This window comes from Pelodiscus sinensis, chromosome 10 (assembly GCF_052426305.1).
Source record: "Pelodiscus sinensis isolate ZL-2025 chromosome 10, ASM5242630v1, whole genome shotgun sequence".
In the NCBI taxonomy this organism is placed as follows: Eukaryota; Metazoa; Chordata; order Testudines; family Trionychidae; genus Pelodiscus; species Pelodiscus sinensis.
The window spans coordinates 1732321-1747457 of NC_143061.1; the positions used below are offsets into that span (position 1 = coordinate 1732321).

At 55.8% G+C, this 15137-nt stretch overlaps 1 protein-coding gene across 2 annotated transcripts in view; it reads left to right on the forward strand.

Annotated features, from left to right (window-relative positions):
• The first annotated feature begins 236 nt into the window (after window positions 1–236).
• Window positions 237–15137, forward strand: part of LOC102458512 (putative cation-transporting ATPase 13A4) — a 52691-nt gene continuing 37790 nt past the window's right edge. For both annotated transcript variants that reach the window (XM_075938288.2, XM_075938289.2), the window contains exons 1-5: window positions 237–649; window positions 11821–11994; window positions 12328–12465; window positions 13856–13926; window positions 14018–14098. In XM_075938288.2, coding sequence (XP_075794403.2) covers window positions 587–649; window positions 11821–11994; window positions 12328–12465; window positions 13856–13926; window positions 14018–14098 — 527 coding nt within the window. In that variant the 5' untranslated portion in view covers window positions 237–586. The remainder of the gene's footprint in view (window positions 650–11820; window positions 11995–12327; window positions 12466–13855; window positions 13927–14017; window positions 14099–15137) is intronic.

Consider the following 15137-nt stretch of genomic DNA (forward strand, 5'->3'; position numbering starts at 1 on the left):
GCTTAGGGGGCGACCTGCCTGATCGGGGCCGGGGGTTGCAGTGCCAGGGCCCGGTGCTGTGTGCTCCCACTGAAGAGGATGTGATCAGACCAGGCCCTGGTTTCGGCCGGCTGCTCCGCGTGTGATAGCGTGGGGCCTGCTTCTCTCTCAGGCACGCTCCCCAGCCCAAACAAATCCCATAATCTCTCAAGGTGAAGCCTTCTCTTTCTGCCCTCCCCTTGCGGCTGCCTGCCAGCTGCACTGGCTGTGTGACTGGCGCTGGGACTGGAACATGGCAGACACTCCGCAGAGCTCCCTTCTCTCTCCCTCCACCCCCTGAGCCGGCCTGCTCCGTGGGAAGTCCCTTCCCAGCAGCAAGTTCAGGCAAGGAAGCCGGGAAAGAGGCGACAGGAGGGGCGGACACACCTGAAAGCCCTGCAGGCGGGGAGGGGCCGCCTCTCGGAATATTGGTGGAGTCCTAAGGGAGGTGTGCAGGGAGCATGGGAGCTGATTAATCCCTTCAGTCGACGCAAGCGACACTCGCCCGGTGACCTGTCCTGGCCGTGCCGGAGGCAGAGGACTCCAGAGAGACGCTCCGTTCCATTTCATGGGGGAAAAGTTTGCCAGGAGTCACCATGCATTGCTCAGCCAGGGAGAAGAGAATGAAATGGTAAGTCACTGGCATTCCCCTTATCTCTCCCAGCCTGAAACAATCGCCCCAGTGTTCTGGCCTCTTCACCGCAGCAAAGCTCTGCACGCCTGTCATGGGAGTGTACTGTCTGCCAGGGGACTCGGGAATATTTAAACGCCAGGGAGTGAAATGGCGTGGGCTCCGTCTGAGCCAGCTGGCAGCTGAGGGTTGCCTGTGCTGCCGTCAGGGATTTGATTTCCACTTGGATAGGCTTTAAGCGAGCCAACGGCAGCGAGGATGCTGCGGCACGGGCTGCTAACCCAAAGGAGTCGAGCTGTCTTAGCCAGGTTAGTGGTGGGGCCGGGGCCAGGGCGTCGTGCTGCGCTGCAGACCCGTTGCCGGTGGCGATGCAGACGGTCCCTGCGAGCAGCGCTCTGACGCGGGAGAGGAGCCCCATCAGCCTGCCCGGGCTGTAACTGGTGATTTGCATCTGTGCATGCCGCTGAACGGAAAGAGAGCATGGGCACTAAGCCATGTACGGTCTAAGGCCTCTGTGGCACGGTGCCTCTTATTCTTTATGGAAATGTGCTTATGAATAGGAATAGGCCATAAATATGCTTTATGCAAAATACTCCCTGTGAGATCTTTGTGGGCATGTAGCATTCCTGTATTGGAAGTTGGAAATCTGAAGTGTAGAAGTATGAGGTATGTTTACTACTCTAGACGTGCTAAGGGAGGGCTGTTACGAGTACCCACGGAGCTTAATGGCCCAGTATTCAGGGCAATGATCTGTGAGCCAGGACCTGGGTTGGTCCTGCCAAGATCTGTGGACAGGTCACCTGAGGCTGGAACCCATTTTGGACGCTGGTTTTTTTCCATTGAAGATGAGAAAAGTTTGAACTGAACACAAAGTGTCCCCCCTTGGGCAAAACCTAGACACCTGCGGGAAACCAAACGATTTGTGGCTGCCAGATGCCAGCACATGCCTGGTTAGCACCTAAGGTGTCTGCTGGACCTGAACATTGAGAAGGATCAGGCCCAAGCTGGGGGGCTTCCCAGCTTGTGAGAAAAGATGATTAGAAGCACGTCTAGGGGAAGGAAGGGCAGGTAACAAGTTTCTTGGGCCATGAGGCTTAGCTGGCGTCTTTTGGTTTTCGATTAGTGACTTACTTTGATCTGTCCACTAGAACTTGCAACCGCTTAAATCCTACTTCTTGTACTTAATAAAATCATGGTGTGTGCTAATTAGCCCAGTGTAAATCATTGTTACCTGGGGAAAGACAGCACAGAATCCTAGAGCACTAGGACTGGAAGGGACCTTGCGAGGTCATCGAGTCCAGCCCCCTGCCCTCATGGCAGGACCCAGCAGTGTCTAGACCATCCCTGACAGGCGTGTGTCCAACCCGTTCTTAAATATCCCCAGAGATGGAGACTCCACAACCCCCTGGGCAATTTATTCCAGTGTTTAACCACCCTGACAGTTGCGAAGTGTTTCCTAATGTCCAACCTAAACCTCCCTTGCTGCAGGTTAAGCCCCTTGCATCTGTGCATCCCTCTTTCGTTGCTAGTGGGGACAGAGCTTTCTCTGCAGCATGAGATGGATTTATCTGGGGTTCTGGTCCCACCGGGGCTGGGCACCTGGCTGCTGTGACGGACCCTTCCCAGAGGGGGTGGCTCTCAGTCTGAGCTGCTCTGCTGTGGGCTGCAACCCCGACTCTGTGCCGTTGCTGTGGGAGACACCGGGGGGCTGGCTCAGCAGGGCAGGGTGGTGGGGTGCCCCACAGGGCAGGCAGGCAGGCTCCGGGGTGCTTCAGCCTCTCAAGTGACAGTCTCAAGAGGATCTCTGGCTGAACCCATGTCAGCCTCAGTCCTGCAGAGGGATGGAGTCACTGAGCAATCTGCCTAAAGCCGGACAGAATTTGACAATGGGGTTTGCAAGCAGGGGGTGGGACAGGTTGGGGTAACAGCAACACGGCCAGGTGGATGTTTTGTCTGATGAGTCTTATACAGCGAGGGGTCCAAGGAATGTGCGTGTGCAAGTGTGTGTGTGTGTGTGTGAGCGCATGTGTGTGTATGAGTGCATGCGTGTGTGTGCATGTGAGGGCGTGTGTGTATGAGCGTGTGTGTGTGAGCGCGCGTGTCTGTGAGTGTGTGCGTGTGCATCCATGTGTGTGAGTGCGTGCGTGTGTGAGTGTGTGTGTGTGTGCGCACATGTGCGTATGTTTGTGAGAGCGCGTGCATGTGGATGCGTGTGTGAGCACATGCATGTGTGTGTGTGAGCGTGTGCATGTGTGCGTGCGCGAGCATGTGCGGGCTTGTACGTGTGCGTGTGTGTGCGCGCGCGCATGCACAGAGAGCAAGAAAGACCATTTCTTTCATTAAACATCTCATCTGTAACGTTGGCTGCTGTGCAGAACGGCCCCGCATGTGCCTCCTACAAACTCTAGCGTGTCCCGCGGGGGCGACGTGGGTATTTTTAGGCAGCAGGGTAGAAAGGGGCCGCTTGCTCACAGAGCAGGCTAGAACACAGGGATCTAAGCGGGCTGAAATCCCCGTATTGTCGGCGAACCTGTCAAAGAGACAATGGCAAATCCAGTCACTGGGGCGTTGCACCCAAGACTCTGGATGTCCCCCTCTCTGGAGGAAGTCCAGCTGCATTTCTCCACTTGGAGTACCCTGAGTGTGAAGTGGAGTCAAGTGTTGGCCGCTGCAGGCTGAGGGGCTGGCGGAGCAGGCGGGGTTAGAGAACCAGAACGGGCTTCGCTGGAGCCTGTTTCTTTACAGCTTACTCTGCTGTGTTGCAGGCAGCTAATAGACTCCTCATGTGAAGAGGTGGGCTGTGCCCACGCAGGCTCATGACACCCTCTATGTTTGCTAGAGCCTAAGGCAGGGCTACCCAACACGCAGCCTGTCGGGTTCGTTTGCGCGGGGCTCGACATACGGCCCGGGCCTGGGAGCCAAAACAAACAAGGCGTCACTAGAATGGTCTTGTGCTGATACAAGTGGGGTGGTGACATTCCTGGGCTGCATTTTATTAATATCAGCAGAACTGACTTAAATGTGTCTAGACTACACAGCTCTGTCGACGGAGCCATGTGAACCAGTTTACCCGACATAGTCCATGAAGCTCCCCCAGCCGACAGATCCGTGTCTAGTCTGCCGCGCTGGGCCGGATCAGCTGATTGTCGGCACAGCGCGGCGGTCGTGTTTATTTTTATGAAGCGGGGATTATTTAAATCCCCGCTTCATTGACTGTGCCGGGTAAACAAGTTTGCATGACTCCATCGACAGAGCCACGTAGTCTAGACGTACCCTGCGTGTGGTGTAGTCTTGCCTTAAGCTCTGTATTCATGCCTGGCCGTGTGAAAGAAGCTATGTGCATCTCTTTGCATATGGATTTGCATGTATATGCAACCGCACTTAAGTGAGTATCATTGTGGCCCTTGGGGCTTCCCAAGTAGCCCTGCTTTACCTCCCGTAGCTGGCGACCCTGACCCAGGGGAGGGCTTCCTACAGGGGGCTCAGGGCCCCATCCCAGGGGACACAGGGTCCAGCCAGGCTGGGACTCCGGATCTAGGCAAGGGTGGGGAACAGGTCCCGATCCCTGCCCCAGTGGCTGAATTCCGGGCTGAGGTGCAGGCAGACCCCTCCTTGCAGAGGCTGAAGGACCAGGCTGGCCTCCGTGCAGCTCAGCCCCTGGGGAGAGGTGGCCAGGAGAGATTCCTGTGGGAGCGTGGATCCCTGTTCCGGGAATGGCTTCCCCCCAGAAAGGTGAGGGCATGGGGGGTCCAGCGGCAGCTGGTCGTCCCCTGAAAGTATTGCCGCAAGCTGCTGTATTTGGCCCACGACGTCCCCGTTGGGGGTCACTGGGGGATCCGGCGCACCCGGCTGAGGCTGCTCCAACACTTCTATTGGCCGGGGATGTTTGCGGCCGTGCAGCGGTACTGCCGGTCCTGCGACTCCTGCCGGGGGGGGGGGGGGGGAGGGTTGGAGAAGGCCCTAGATGGGAGGAAAGCTGCTTGGAAACCCCTACCCCATCTAGAGGAGCAGTTCTGCAGGGCAGCATTAGAGATAATGGGGCCTGTGGGCCAGGCAACCCAGACAGGGAACAAATACATCCTGGTAGCCGTGGATACGGCTACCCGCTGCCCCGAGTGCCGTGTCCCTGCCCTCTAGCGAGGCAGACGCGCTGCTGGCCCTTTTCAGCAGGGTGGGGTTCCCCAGGAGTCCTCACGGACCAGGGGTCCCACTTCATGTCGGCCCCGCTCCGGCGCTTGTGGGAGACGCACGGGGCCCGGCTCACCTGGACCCCAGCATATGGTGCCCGTCCCAGCGGGCTGGTGGGGAGGTTCATGGGGACCCTGAAGCAGATGCTGGAGGCCTTTATGCTCTGGCACCCACAGGTCTGAGACAAGTACCTGCCCCACCTGCTGTCTGCACAGGGGGAGGCGCCCCGAGGGTCTGTCAGGCTCTCCTGAACCGAGCTGGGGTGCGGAAGGGGGAAAGACCCCCTGGGCTTGCTGAGAGAGTTATGGGAGAGGAAGAAACCCCCTGGATGGAGTGTTGGGGTTGGAAGACGTCCTGGCTTTCCGGGAAAGGCTCACTGGGCTCATGGGCCCGGCCAGAGAGACCCTGGCCAGAGCCCAAGGGCAGTGGAAGGGATGGTACAGCCACCGAGGATGAACCCGTGTCGGTCCCCCCGGAGCTGTGCAGCAACAGGACAGGGGGGAGCCGGCTCCTGCAGGACAGCGCCGCAGCCAGCCCGAGCCAAGGGGAGCGCCAATGTCACTGCCGCGGCTTTCCCGGGCAGGGGACCTGAACCTCCCTAGGCCACAAGTGGAGTGACCCTGCTCAGTTCGCTGTCGGAGGGGGGCAGCTGTGGCGCAGGGGGGGGGCTGCCTGCTCTGTGACCCGGGTCCCCCTGCGCTGGGATGGGAGATTCTCACTGACTCTCCCAGGTGTGTATTAACCCGACACCCAGGCTCAGCCGCCCAGGGAGAGACAAAGGGAGGGGGGCGGAGACCAGCACCTGGCTGGGGGCAGGGCTGGAAGAGAGGTTTTTAGTTTCTGTCTGGTTTCATGGAGGAAGCAGCCTAGGCAATGGGCTGGGATTTAGGGGCCCAGGCTCCCCCATCTCAAGGGGGGCTGAGGCATCCTAGGCCTGCCCTGGAACCAGATTCCATCTGTGCTGTGCTGTATCCTGGAGAAGCAATAAACTCCCTCTGTTCCACTGGCTGGCGGGGTCTGTTCGTGCCATTACGGGGGTGCAGGAGGCAGGGGAACCCCAACGCGCCACCACACATATATATTTGCATGTATATGCAAGCGCACTTAAGTGAGTATCATTGTGGCCCCCGGGGCTTCCGAAGTCGAGTAGCCCTGCTCTACCTCTCGGTTAAGGTTTCCTGGAGGAAGCGTGAGAGCCGCAGGGGCCTGGAGCACTGAAAGGGCCTCCAGAAACGGTCCTAAAGCTGGGCCCGCAGCACTGGTCCTGCGGAGCGGTGACGATTATTTTTTAACGTGAATTTGAATCTTCCTGAGCCAAGCGCTTGGCCGGCAGTTTCTGACTCTCTGGAGACGCGCGTCTCCCTCGGAGTCCTGGCGTGCGCTGCTGGGTAAGAGGATTCCATCGATCGTTTGACAGTCTGCCGGCTCCTTTGAGAGCTGGAGAAGATAGCAATCGCCTTCCCCAGACACGCTCTGCCCCTGGGTGGAGCTGGGTGCAGAGTGGCGGTGGGACGGGATGTGGAACTTTTCTACGGTCACGCCCGGCACTGGGCCTGCTTTGCTGCCCTAGCTACCGCCAATGCCCATGTGTGTCAGAGCTGCCAGTCCCGCCTCACGTCCAGCACGGGTCTGTTGCTGAGACTAAGGCCCTCACGCGACCGGCAGGAGGGGATCTTTGCAAAGCTGGGTTCATTTTCCTGGGGTCCCCCAGAGCCAGGGCTGGATTAACCATCAGGCTAATAAGCTTTAGGCCCCCCTTGCTCAGGCAGGGGGCAGGGCTGGGCCGAGGGAGGGAGGGAGGGGACGGAAGGACTGTAAGGAAGGACTCTGATACTGTAATGCGGGGAATGGAGGGGGAAGAGGAGGAAAGGGAGAAGGGGAAACACAATGTAACAGGAGAGGGGGAGGAAGGTAATTAACATACGCTCAGATCCATACTTTCTTGGCAGCCCAGGCAAGAGATTTTGCATAATCATAGTTCCTGCTCATCTGGTTTCTACAGTCTTGGCCAGCCAGACCGTGTGGGGCCAAACCGTGCTGGAAATATTTGAAAAATGTGTTCAGCTCTAGTAGAGATTTCAGCCTGATTCTTGTGTGGTTTGACCTGTCCAGGCAAAGGTGACAGACTCGAGTTGACATTGAACAAGTTCCATAAACCAAATCCCAATACTCCTGGGGCCTGCAGTAATAGCTGTGCCTACAAATTTACCCTTTCACAACCATGAAAGGCAAACCAAAATGATAAAGATGTCACACTGACCTGTAACAATAAACATTGATTTCCTTCTCCCCACCCCTCTCTCCTTCCCTTATTTATTCTTGGTCTGGACTTCTACACTCCTGTCATCTGAAGAAGTGGGCCGTGCCCACGAAAGCTCATGATCCCATCGACACGTTTTGTTAGTCTTTAAGGTGTGCTACTAGACTATTTGTTGTTTTTTAAGTTTTTCCTGTTACAGACTAACTAGGCTACCTCTCTGAAGCTTTTGAACAAGCAAGGCACTGCATTCAGCCATATGGAGTGGAAATCCATCAACTACACAAAGAAACTCACGCAGCTCCAAATAGTTATCATCTTCCGACAACCCCCTGGCCACAAACAAATTCTTTCCAGTCACCACGCAGCACATCTCCGTCATTTCATCCAGGAACCCACCCCTGCAATCAGCCCCGGTGCCAACTCTGCCCACATATATTCACCAGCAACACCATCACAGGACCTAACCAGATCAGCCATACTGTCACTGGTTCATTCTCCTGCACACCTACTAACATTATATATGCCATCATGTGCCAACAATGCCCCACTGCTATATACATCGGCCAAACTGGACAGTCCCTACGTAAAAGAATCAATGGACACAAATCAGATATTAGGAATGGCAACATACAAAAACCTGCAGGGGAACACTTCAATCTCCCTGGACACACAATTGCAGATCTAAAAGTAGCCATCCTGCAGCAAAAAAACTTCAGGACCAGACTTCAAAGAGAAACTGCTGAGCTACAGTTCATCTTCAAGTTTGACACAATCAACTCTGGATTAAACAAAGACTGTGAATGGCTTGCTAACTATAAAAGCAGCTTCTCCTCTCTTGGAATTCACATCTCCAGATCAGCTACTAGAAGTGGGCCTCATCCTCCTTGATTGGATCCACCTCCTCATCTCCAGCCTGATCCTGGCCTGCATATTTATACCTGCCTCTGGAAATATCCACGACATGCATCTGACGAAGTGGGTCTTTGCCCACGAAAGCTTATGCTCCTACACTTCAGTTAGTCTATAAGGTGCCACAGGACTCCTCGCCACTTTTATCCTGCCTGGACACTCATTAATGGATCTGCAAGTCACAGTTTTGTTTCAGGCCAATTCCACAAGCCAAATACACAGAGAAGGGTTGGAACTTAACTTCATTCACAAGTTTAATTCTTATGTAAATGGTATGAACGGGGCTGTTGGCTGGCTCACACACGACCTTCCACATCCTACGATTTAACCAACCAACCCAACAATGGAGGTGCTAATTGTTCTTATCAGCCTCTTGTAACTATTGGAACCATCTACTCATTGTCTCTCTTTTTTCCTCCCCTCTTTTTTCTCTTTTTTCCTTCTCCTCGCCCTCTCTCCTCCCCTTATTTATTCTTGGATCTGGACTTCTAACGCTCCTGTCATCTGAAGAAGTGGGCTCACACACGACCTTCCACATCCGAATGACTTAACCAGCCAACCCAACAATGAAGGTGCTAACGGTTCTTATCAGCCTCTTGTAACTACTGGAACACTGGCATAAGTTGCCTGGGGGGCGTTGTGGAGTCTCCATCCCTGGAGATATTTCAGAGCAGGTTGGACACACACCTGTCAGGGATGGTCTAGATGGTGCTTGGTCCTGCTGTGAGGGCAGGAAACTGGACTCGACAACCTCACAAGGTCCCTCCCAGTTCTAGTGTGCTATGATTTGGTGAAACCAGACTGACTCACAGTGCCCCAGGGTGCAACCCAAATGAGCCACCTCGATGTTCTGCAAGAAGAAGCCACTGTTTCCCAAACACATTCCGCTGGGTGGAGTCGCTGTGGCTTGCTCCCGTTGGGTTATCGTTGTAGGCCAGGCGTGTCTCAGGTGATTTGGCATCGGAATGCAGCATGTTCCAAGCAGGGAGGAACCACTTCCAAATGACAATGAATTGCTCTAATTGGCTGCCAGTACGGAAACACGCCAGGACACCCTGTGGTAGTCATTGTAAACAGGCCTCCTGGCTGCCCAGCTGGGTGTAGGGCACAAGGGAGTGACTCAGACGCTGGGACATTTCCCACCCCGGTATTTCCAGCCCATGTTTCCTGGAAAGGATCTTGGTTTTCCATGCGGAGATGTTAATGAGAAGCAGTTGAAGGGCAGGCCAGTCAGTGATTCTGCCTGCTGGAATTCGCTTCTCCCTGGGAGGTCTCTGGGCAGCTTGACAAAAAAAATAGCCGGTGTGTCTGGGGGTGCCTGGGGTGGCCCTCATTAGGAACGCCAAGGTCTGAGCAGGCTGGAAAAAGGCAGCAAATGCTCCCAAGGCTGGTGGGAAACATGGAACCAGACACAAACGGGGCTTCTGACCCCCCTGGGCTGGTTATCCAGAACAAGCAGGAACCACACACACATACCCCTTTGCTGCATCCCAGGTTTCTGGGTCCCCATCAGCACCTCGGTCCAGTACAGTGAGAAGTGATTTTAAAACTCTGCTCACAGATACCCATTACCAGGTCACTGTAGGGTTGGATCTTCCCCCATACCAGGCTTCCAGCCAGTCCGGTAGAGCCTGAAACAACGGGCGTGGTAAGAGAAAGAAAGGCCGAGAAGAGAGCGATGAAATGGCCAGTCACACCCACAACAGCTGCCAAGTCCGCCAGGCTGGGTGAGTTCTCTGGCTGGCTGGTCCCCCAGGAGCACGGCGAGAGTTTGGATGGCCTTCAGCCCTTTGTCCAGCGCTTCCTGTGTAGAAGGCTTGGGAAGCAGCGGCGAAGACTAGCTGGAGAAGATGCAGCTGCCTTTTATACATGGGCGGCAGGGCTGAGAGGCAGGGGCCCTGTGACGTAGTGTTGGTACCTTGCTGGTTGCTAGGCTGGGGCTGTGGCTGACCCCCACTGGCTGCTGTATGTACCACGGCCCAGCAGAGTAGCTGATGGGTCAGGCAGGTGACCTGTCCGACCAGTTACCCCCCCAGGGAGAGGAACAAAGGGAGGTGGGATGCCGCCCCTGGCTGGGGGCAGGGCTGGAAGGGACGGGTCTTTAGTGGCTGTCTGGGAAGCAGGGGAGAAGGAGCTAGGGAGGGGGGCTGGGATTGCAGGGCCCAGCCACCCCCCTCTCAAGGGGGGCACTGAGGCCTCCTAGCCCCAGTTCCTGTGACCAGATTCCATCTGTGCTGTGCTGTACCCTGGAGAAGCAATAAACTCCCTCTGTTCTACTGGCTGGTGGAGTCTGTCCGTGCCACTACGGGGGTGCAGGAGGCGGGGGACCCCGACGCGCCGTCACAGGCCCTGCCCACGCTCCCTAGCCCCACTTCCCCCAGTTCTCCTGGGGCTGTCTGGGTTTCATGCCGAGGTGGGGCCATGCAGCCAGCCCTCTCAGGGCTACGGAGTCTGGGCCTGGGGGGGCACCCTCCCCATGTGCCAGGGAAGCCTGAGGCAATGTGCTGCCTGCCCTCCCCAGCTGAGGAGGACTGGGGTCGCCTGCCGTCCGCCCTCCCTCTCCCCCCATTTGGTCTGGGGAAGGCTGAGGCGCTGCACCACCCGCACCTCCCCACCCCCCATGCTTCTGCCAGGGCCGGGGAAGGCCTGGGGCCATGTTCTGCCTGCTGGGAAGGGGTGGCCTGCCCCTACAGTGGGGGGGGGGGGGGCACTTGGCTTCCACGGGGTCCTGGTTGGCAGGGGAGGGGCATGAGTGGAAGGGGCGGGGCTAGGAGCATGCCTCCCCCAGCCCTAGGGTCACCCACTGCCCGTGTTTTAATATTCCGTTTGGCACGTGGCTTCTCCTTCCTTTGTCCCAAGGAGATGCTGCCCAGCACAGGGCCTTGGCGGCCTGAGAGTTCAGACCATAGACAGGCCCCTTCATGCCCTGCTGGGTCACAGGGTGTATCCCCAGCCTTCTCTCAGCTGGTCAGCGGAAGAGCTGAGGGCCTGGATGAGCCCTGCAGCAGGCGAGTGCATCACCATAGCGCCCGTGGGCATCACCCGGCCGCCTCGCAGACAGACAGAGCCCGGAGGTGGTGCAAGCCCAGAGCTGCGATTCGTACCTCTGGCAGAGCAGAACAGCTGGGCAGATGCTGTATGTGGTCTCCGGGCATCACTCAGGGCCACCCCAGCACCCTGCCAGGCCTCGTGCCCGGACGTGTCCCCTGCGCTCCACGCAGCGCCACAGCTGGGTCAGGAGAGTCAGGGCCGGCCCTGCCTCGGGCGGGGGCTGGGCTCAGCGTCCCCACACTCTCTGCCCTCTCTGGGAGTCTGTGGAGCGGCCTGGCAGGTAAGGCAGCACCGGGTTGCAACAGCAATGGCCCCGGGGTGAGATCCAGAGCCCCGCGTCTAGAACCACGCTGGAAGGCGGCAACGGCCCATTCTTCACCGGCCGCCACACCCTGCCCCTGGAAATGGCTGAGGTCCCGGGCTGGCTCCAGGCCTAACACTTGATATTGGTCCATGCAGGTCTCCGTGTCTCCCGGCAGAATTTTACACCCCGCCCAGTTCTCCGGGCCATGCTTATCCGCCCAGGGCCCCTGCAAAACTCCCGGCTTGCCAAACCCCTGCATGACACAGGCAGCGCTTTGCACAGAGGTGGCCACAGGCTGCGATGAACCGGTCTGCGGCTGGGCCTTTCACGCACAACGCCAGCAATTCCCGCTGGACCCGGGGGCACTGGCAGAGGCCGGGCCAAAAGGACAATGTGCTGCTCTCGGCCTCTCTTTACCGAAAACGCCTCTTATCCCTTTCCCCTCTCTTGGCTCCACAGGAGCTCTTTGGCTACCGGAGCCAGGGCTGCCGGAGAGCCCTGTGTATCGCTGGGTACGTCCTGTCCTGCGGGCTTCTCCGGCTCGTGTTTTACTGGAAACCAGCCTGGCACGTGTGGGCAAACTGCACCCCCTGCAGCTTGGGAGAAGCAGACGTCACGCTCCTTAGAACCACGGTAGGTGCACCCTTGCCTTTGGACCCTACTTGCTAGCACGCTGGTCATGGGAAGTGGAGGGAATCCACGTACCCTGGGCCGGAGGGTCCCCACCCCCGTGATAAAACCTTCTGTACCTTTTGTTCTTGTGAACAAAGCCATAGAGACAGCTCAAAGTAACATCCCACCTTCCATTTAGACTGTCATTGAAACCAACAGCAAGCTGCGGGCTCAAAGCAGCTGAGACGCAGGCCCTCTGCATTCTCCGAGGGACTGTATTACACCTGCTCTCGAACCCTACGGCAGGGCTGCCTCCGGCAAACTCAGCATGGCTCCTGGTTTCTGTTTCTCTAGGACGAATTTCAGATTTATTCCCGGAAGACGGTGACGTGGGTCTCTGTGTCTGCAGTGAACAACTTTACATCAGATTGTCCAGTCACTGCGGATGAACGCTCGCTCGTAAACAGAGCCATAATGAAACCAGAGTTAAAAGTACGTGAGTTGAAAACCTGGGGCATCTGATAGGCGTTACGCAGAGACGGGCATGTGGGCCACTTCCTCAGATGTGCCCTGATCGGAGACCGCTGTGGGGACATGCTAAGTACATAAACACACAAGCATGTACGGGGGTGTAAGCACCATTCCACAGGTCGGGCAAGTGTCCCATGGAGAAATGAAGTGACATGGCCAAGGTCACGCAGTAAGTCGGTGTAATCCCTTGAGACTAGACGCCCAGGTCTCCTGCCAGCAAAGCAGCATTCACACATGCGCGTGCAGCAGCAGAACTTCGTTGTTCGTAGGCAGGGGCTAGCACCTGTGAACCACAACACGTTATTGTGAGTACGTGTCAACAGCCTCGCTTGCCAGCCTTCTGCCCTTGCCACGGGGCTGGGAGCCCACGTGGGGGATCCCTGAATCGTCAGCAATGGCAGTCCCCACTTGCTAGCGCTTCCTGGGATGTCTCCAATGAGATGTGTAGCAAAAGCTACTGATACGTCCTTGCAGCCGGAACAGGGTCTGAACCAAGCTTTCTTCCTGCTGGGAATACAGAAGCCTCCACTTGTACCTGTGGTGCCGGTCACTTCAGTCCACAGGCAGAGAGCGAGTCATAACATTCTTCAGGGGATGAAATTAATCACGTTTTAACCCCCCCCCCCCGCTCCCCTAGCCCTCACATAACAGAGCCTTTGAGCAAACCGTTCATCTCGAGCAAAACATGTCCGTGGGCCAAACAAAGTTCTCAAAGCAGCCAGTTAATCCTCCAATCCCAGGTCACAGGCCCCTTCCTAAAAACTAGCATAACCCCCCCCCTCGCCGTCTAACCTATCACAACAGAAAGCTATTGTCATGTGACAGGGTGTCCCGCAAGGAGCGGAGCTGGCTCCTCTCGCATTCAATGCACAGCCTGTCCCGGGCTGGCCGGCGGAGGGTCAGTCAGAGAACACGGGAGCAGGATTTCCCTCCACGCTGCTCATTAAAGTGCATGGCCTGGCGTGAGGCCTGGTGTTCCCTGGCAAGCCAGGGCAGTGACCGGAGCCAGGCCTGACGCTCTGTGAGCTGAGGATGCTGCATTTTGTACCAGTTCGTTTCCAGAGGCTGATGGCTTCCCAGGTAGATACATCAGCGCCTCGCCCGAGAGTGAGAAACGGGGGCATATCTCGAGCTGGCGTGAACTAAACAATTGTCGGTGTGTCCCTCCAACCCCAGGAGGCTGCCCCGCGGCTGCAAACACCGCCCAGTGCTTTCCTCGCCCCGCCGGTCTAATAGGTCTGGCCTAAGATCCGCCCCGCTAGCAGCCCCGTATGTACAAAACCAGGAGCAGAACTGGGCCCATTCATGTCCCACATCTTGCAAATGCTGCTGCGGCTCTTTGGTTTGGCAGGTGAGAAGCATCGAGGTGCAGAAAATCCGGTATGTTTGGAACCAGTCGGAACAGCAGTTCCAACGAGCGGGGTGAGTGAACCTCCTGGGTGCAAAGTTCTTTTAGGCCATGGAGCGCCTTTTGGAATGACGTCATCAGGAAACCTTTCCCTCTGTCATCCAGGTGCCTAGAAGACGGTCACACGTGTTCAGACATACATGCCAAATTTGGGTCGGGTTTGTCGCAGGAGGAACGGGACATCAGGTAAGACTACAACAAGTCCGGAGTAGCTAAAGCAGAGTTCGAAGACCAGGTGTTGACCTCTTTTATAAACACTGGTGCTGAAAGGGGCCATTGTTTGAATGTGGCTGATCATTTTGGTGGTGCGTGCAATTTTGCTTGTACTATTGTGCACACATATGTATGTGCATGCAGGGCTGGACACGAACAGGATTTTATTTGAAAAATGATCTACAGACAACTAAAGGATGGGCTCCGTTTCCAGGAGTAGCCTTTGAAAATGTGTTTCTGACTGTTTTATTACTGCCTTCCCTTTCCAGTCATACAGTAACCAGAGCCTTTCGATCGGAATTTGTTTTGTGAAAGAGAAACAGCAAACTGAGAGCCAAAGTAAAGTGTCCATAAAACAGCCCAGATTAGCTCCTCATGGAGCTCCCTCAGCAGAGCTCCGTGTGAATATTGTTAGACATTAATGAGTCCTAACTGCTGAGTTTATCCCTATACATGAATACATTTCTGGAAAATAGGTCCCTGGCTCTGTCATGGCTCAGTCCCCAACCTGACACTCTGAATGCAGAGATGAGGGGCCAGCTAGCAAAATAAACTCTGTAAAACCTCTCTCTAGCACTCTCAGAGAAAAGCGTGTCTGGTCTCAGTCTCCCTGAGATCCAAGAAAAAAAAACAATTAAAAATTTGCTGCCACCACTCAAGTGTACTTAAAAAGATATAAAATAAACCCTTTTCCAGGGGAAAGGTCACTTGGGAATCCCCTCCGTAAGGCAAAGTTCCCTCTGCCTCCCCGAACAGCCGTTTTGCCTGGAGTTGGGAAAACAAACAGAGGGAATCCGCAGAGAACAATGTACGGATCTGCATGGAACTCTAAAGACACAACAATCAATCAATACCGGTTAATCAAAACAAAAGGAAAACTCTTTTATTATCAAAACAAAACTACTGTTGCAAGCATAGTAATTTGACTAGGTGGTAAATAGTCACAATTGACATAGACTCAGGGAAAGTCCCTGAGCTGTAATGCTTAGTTACAAAAGAGAAAAACAATTAG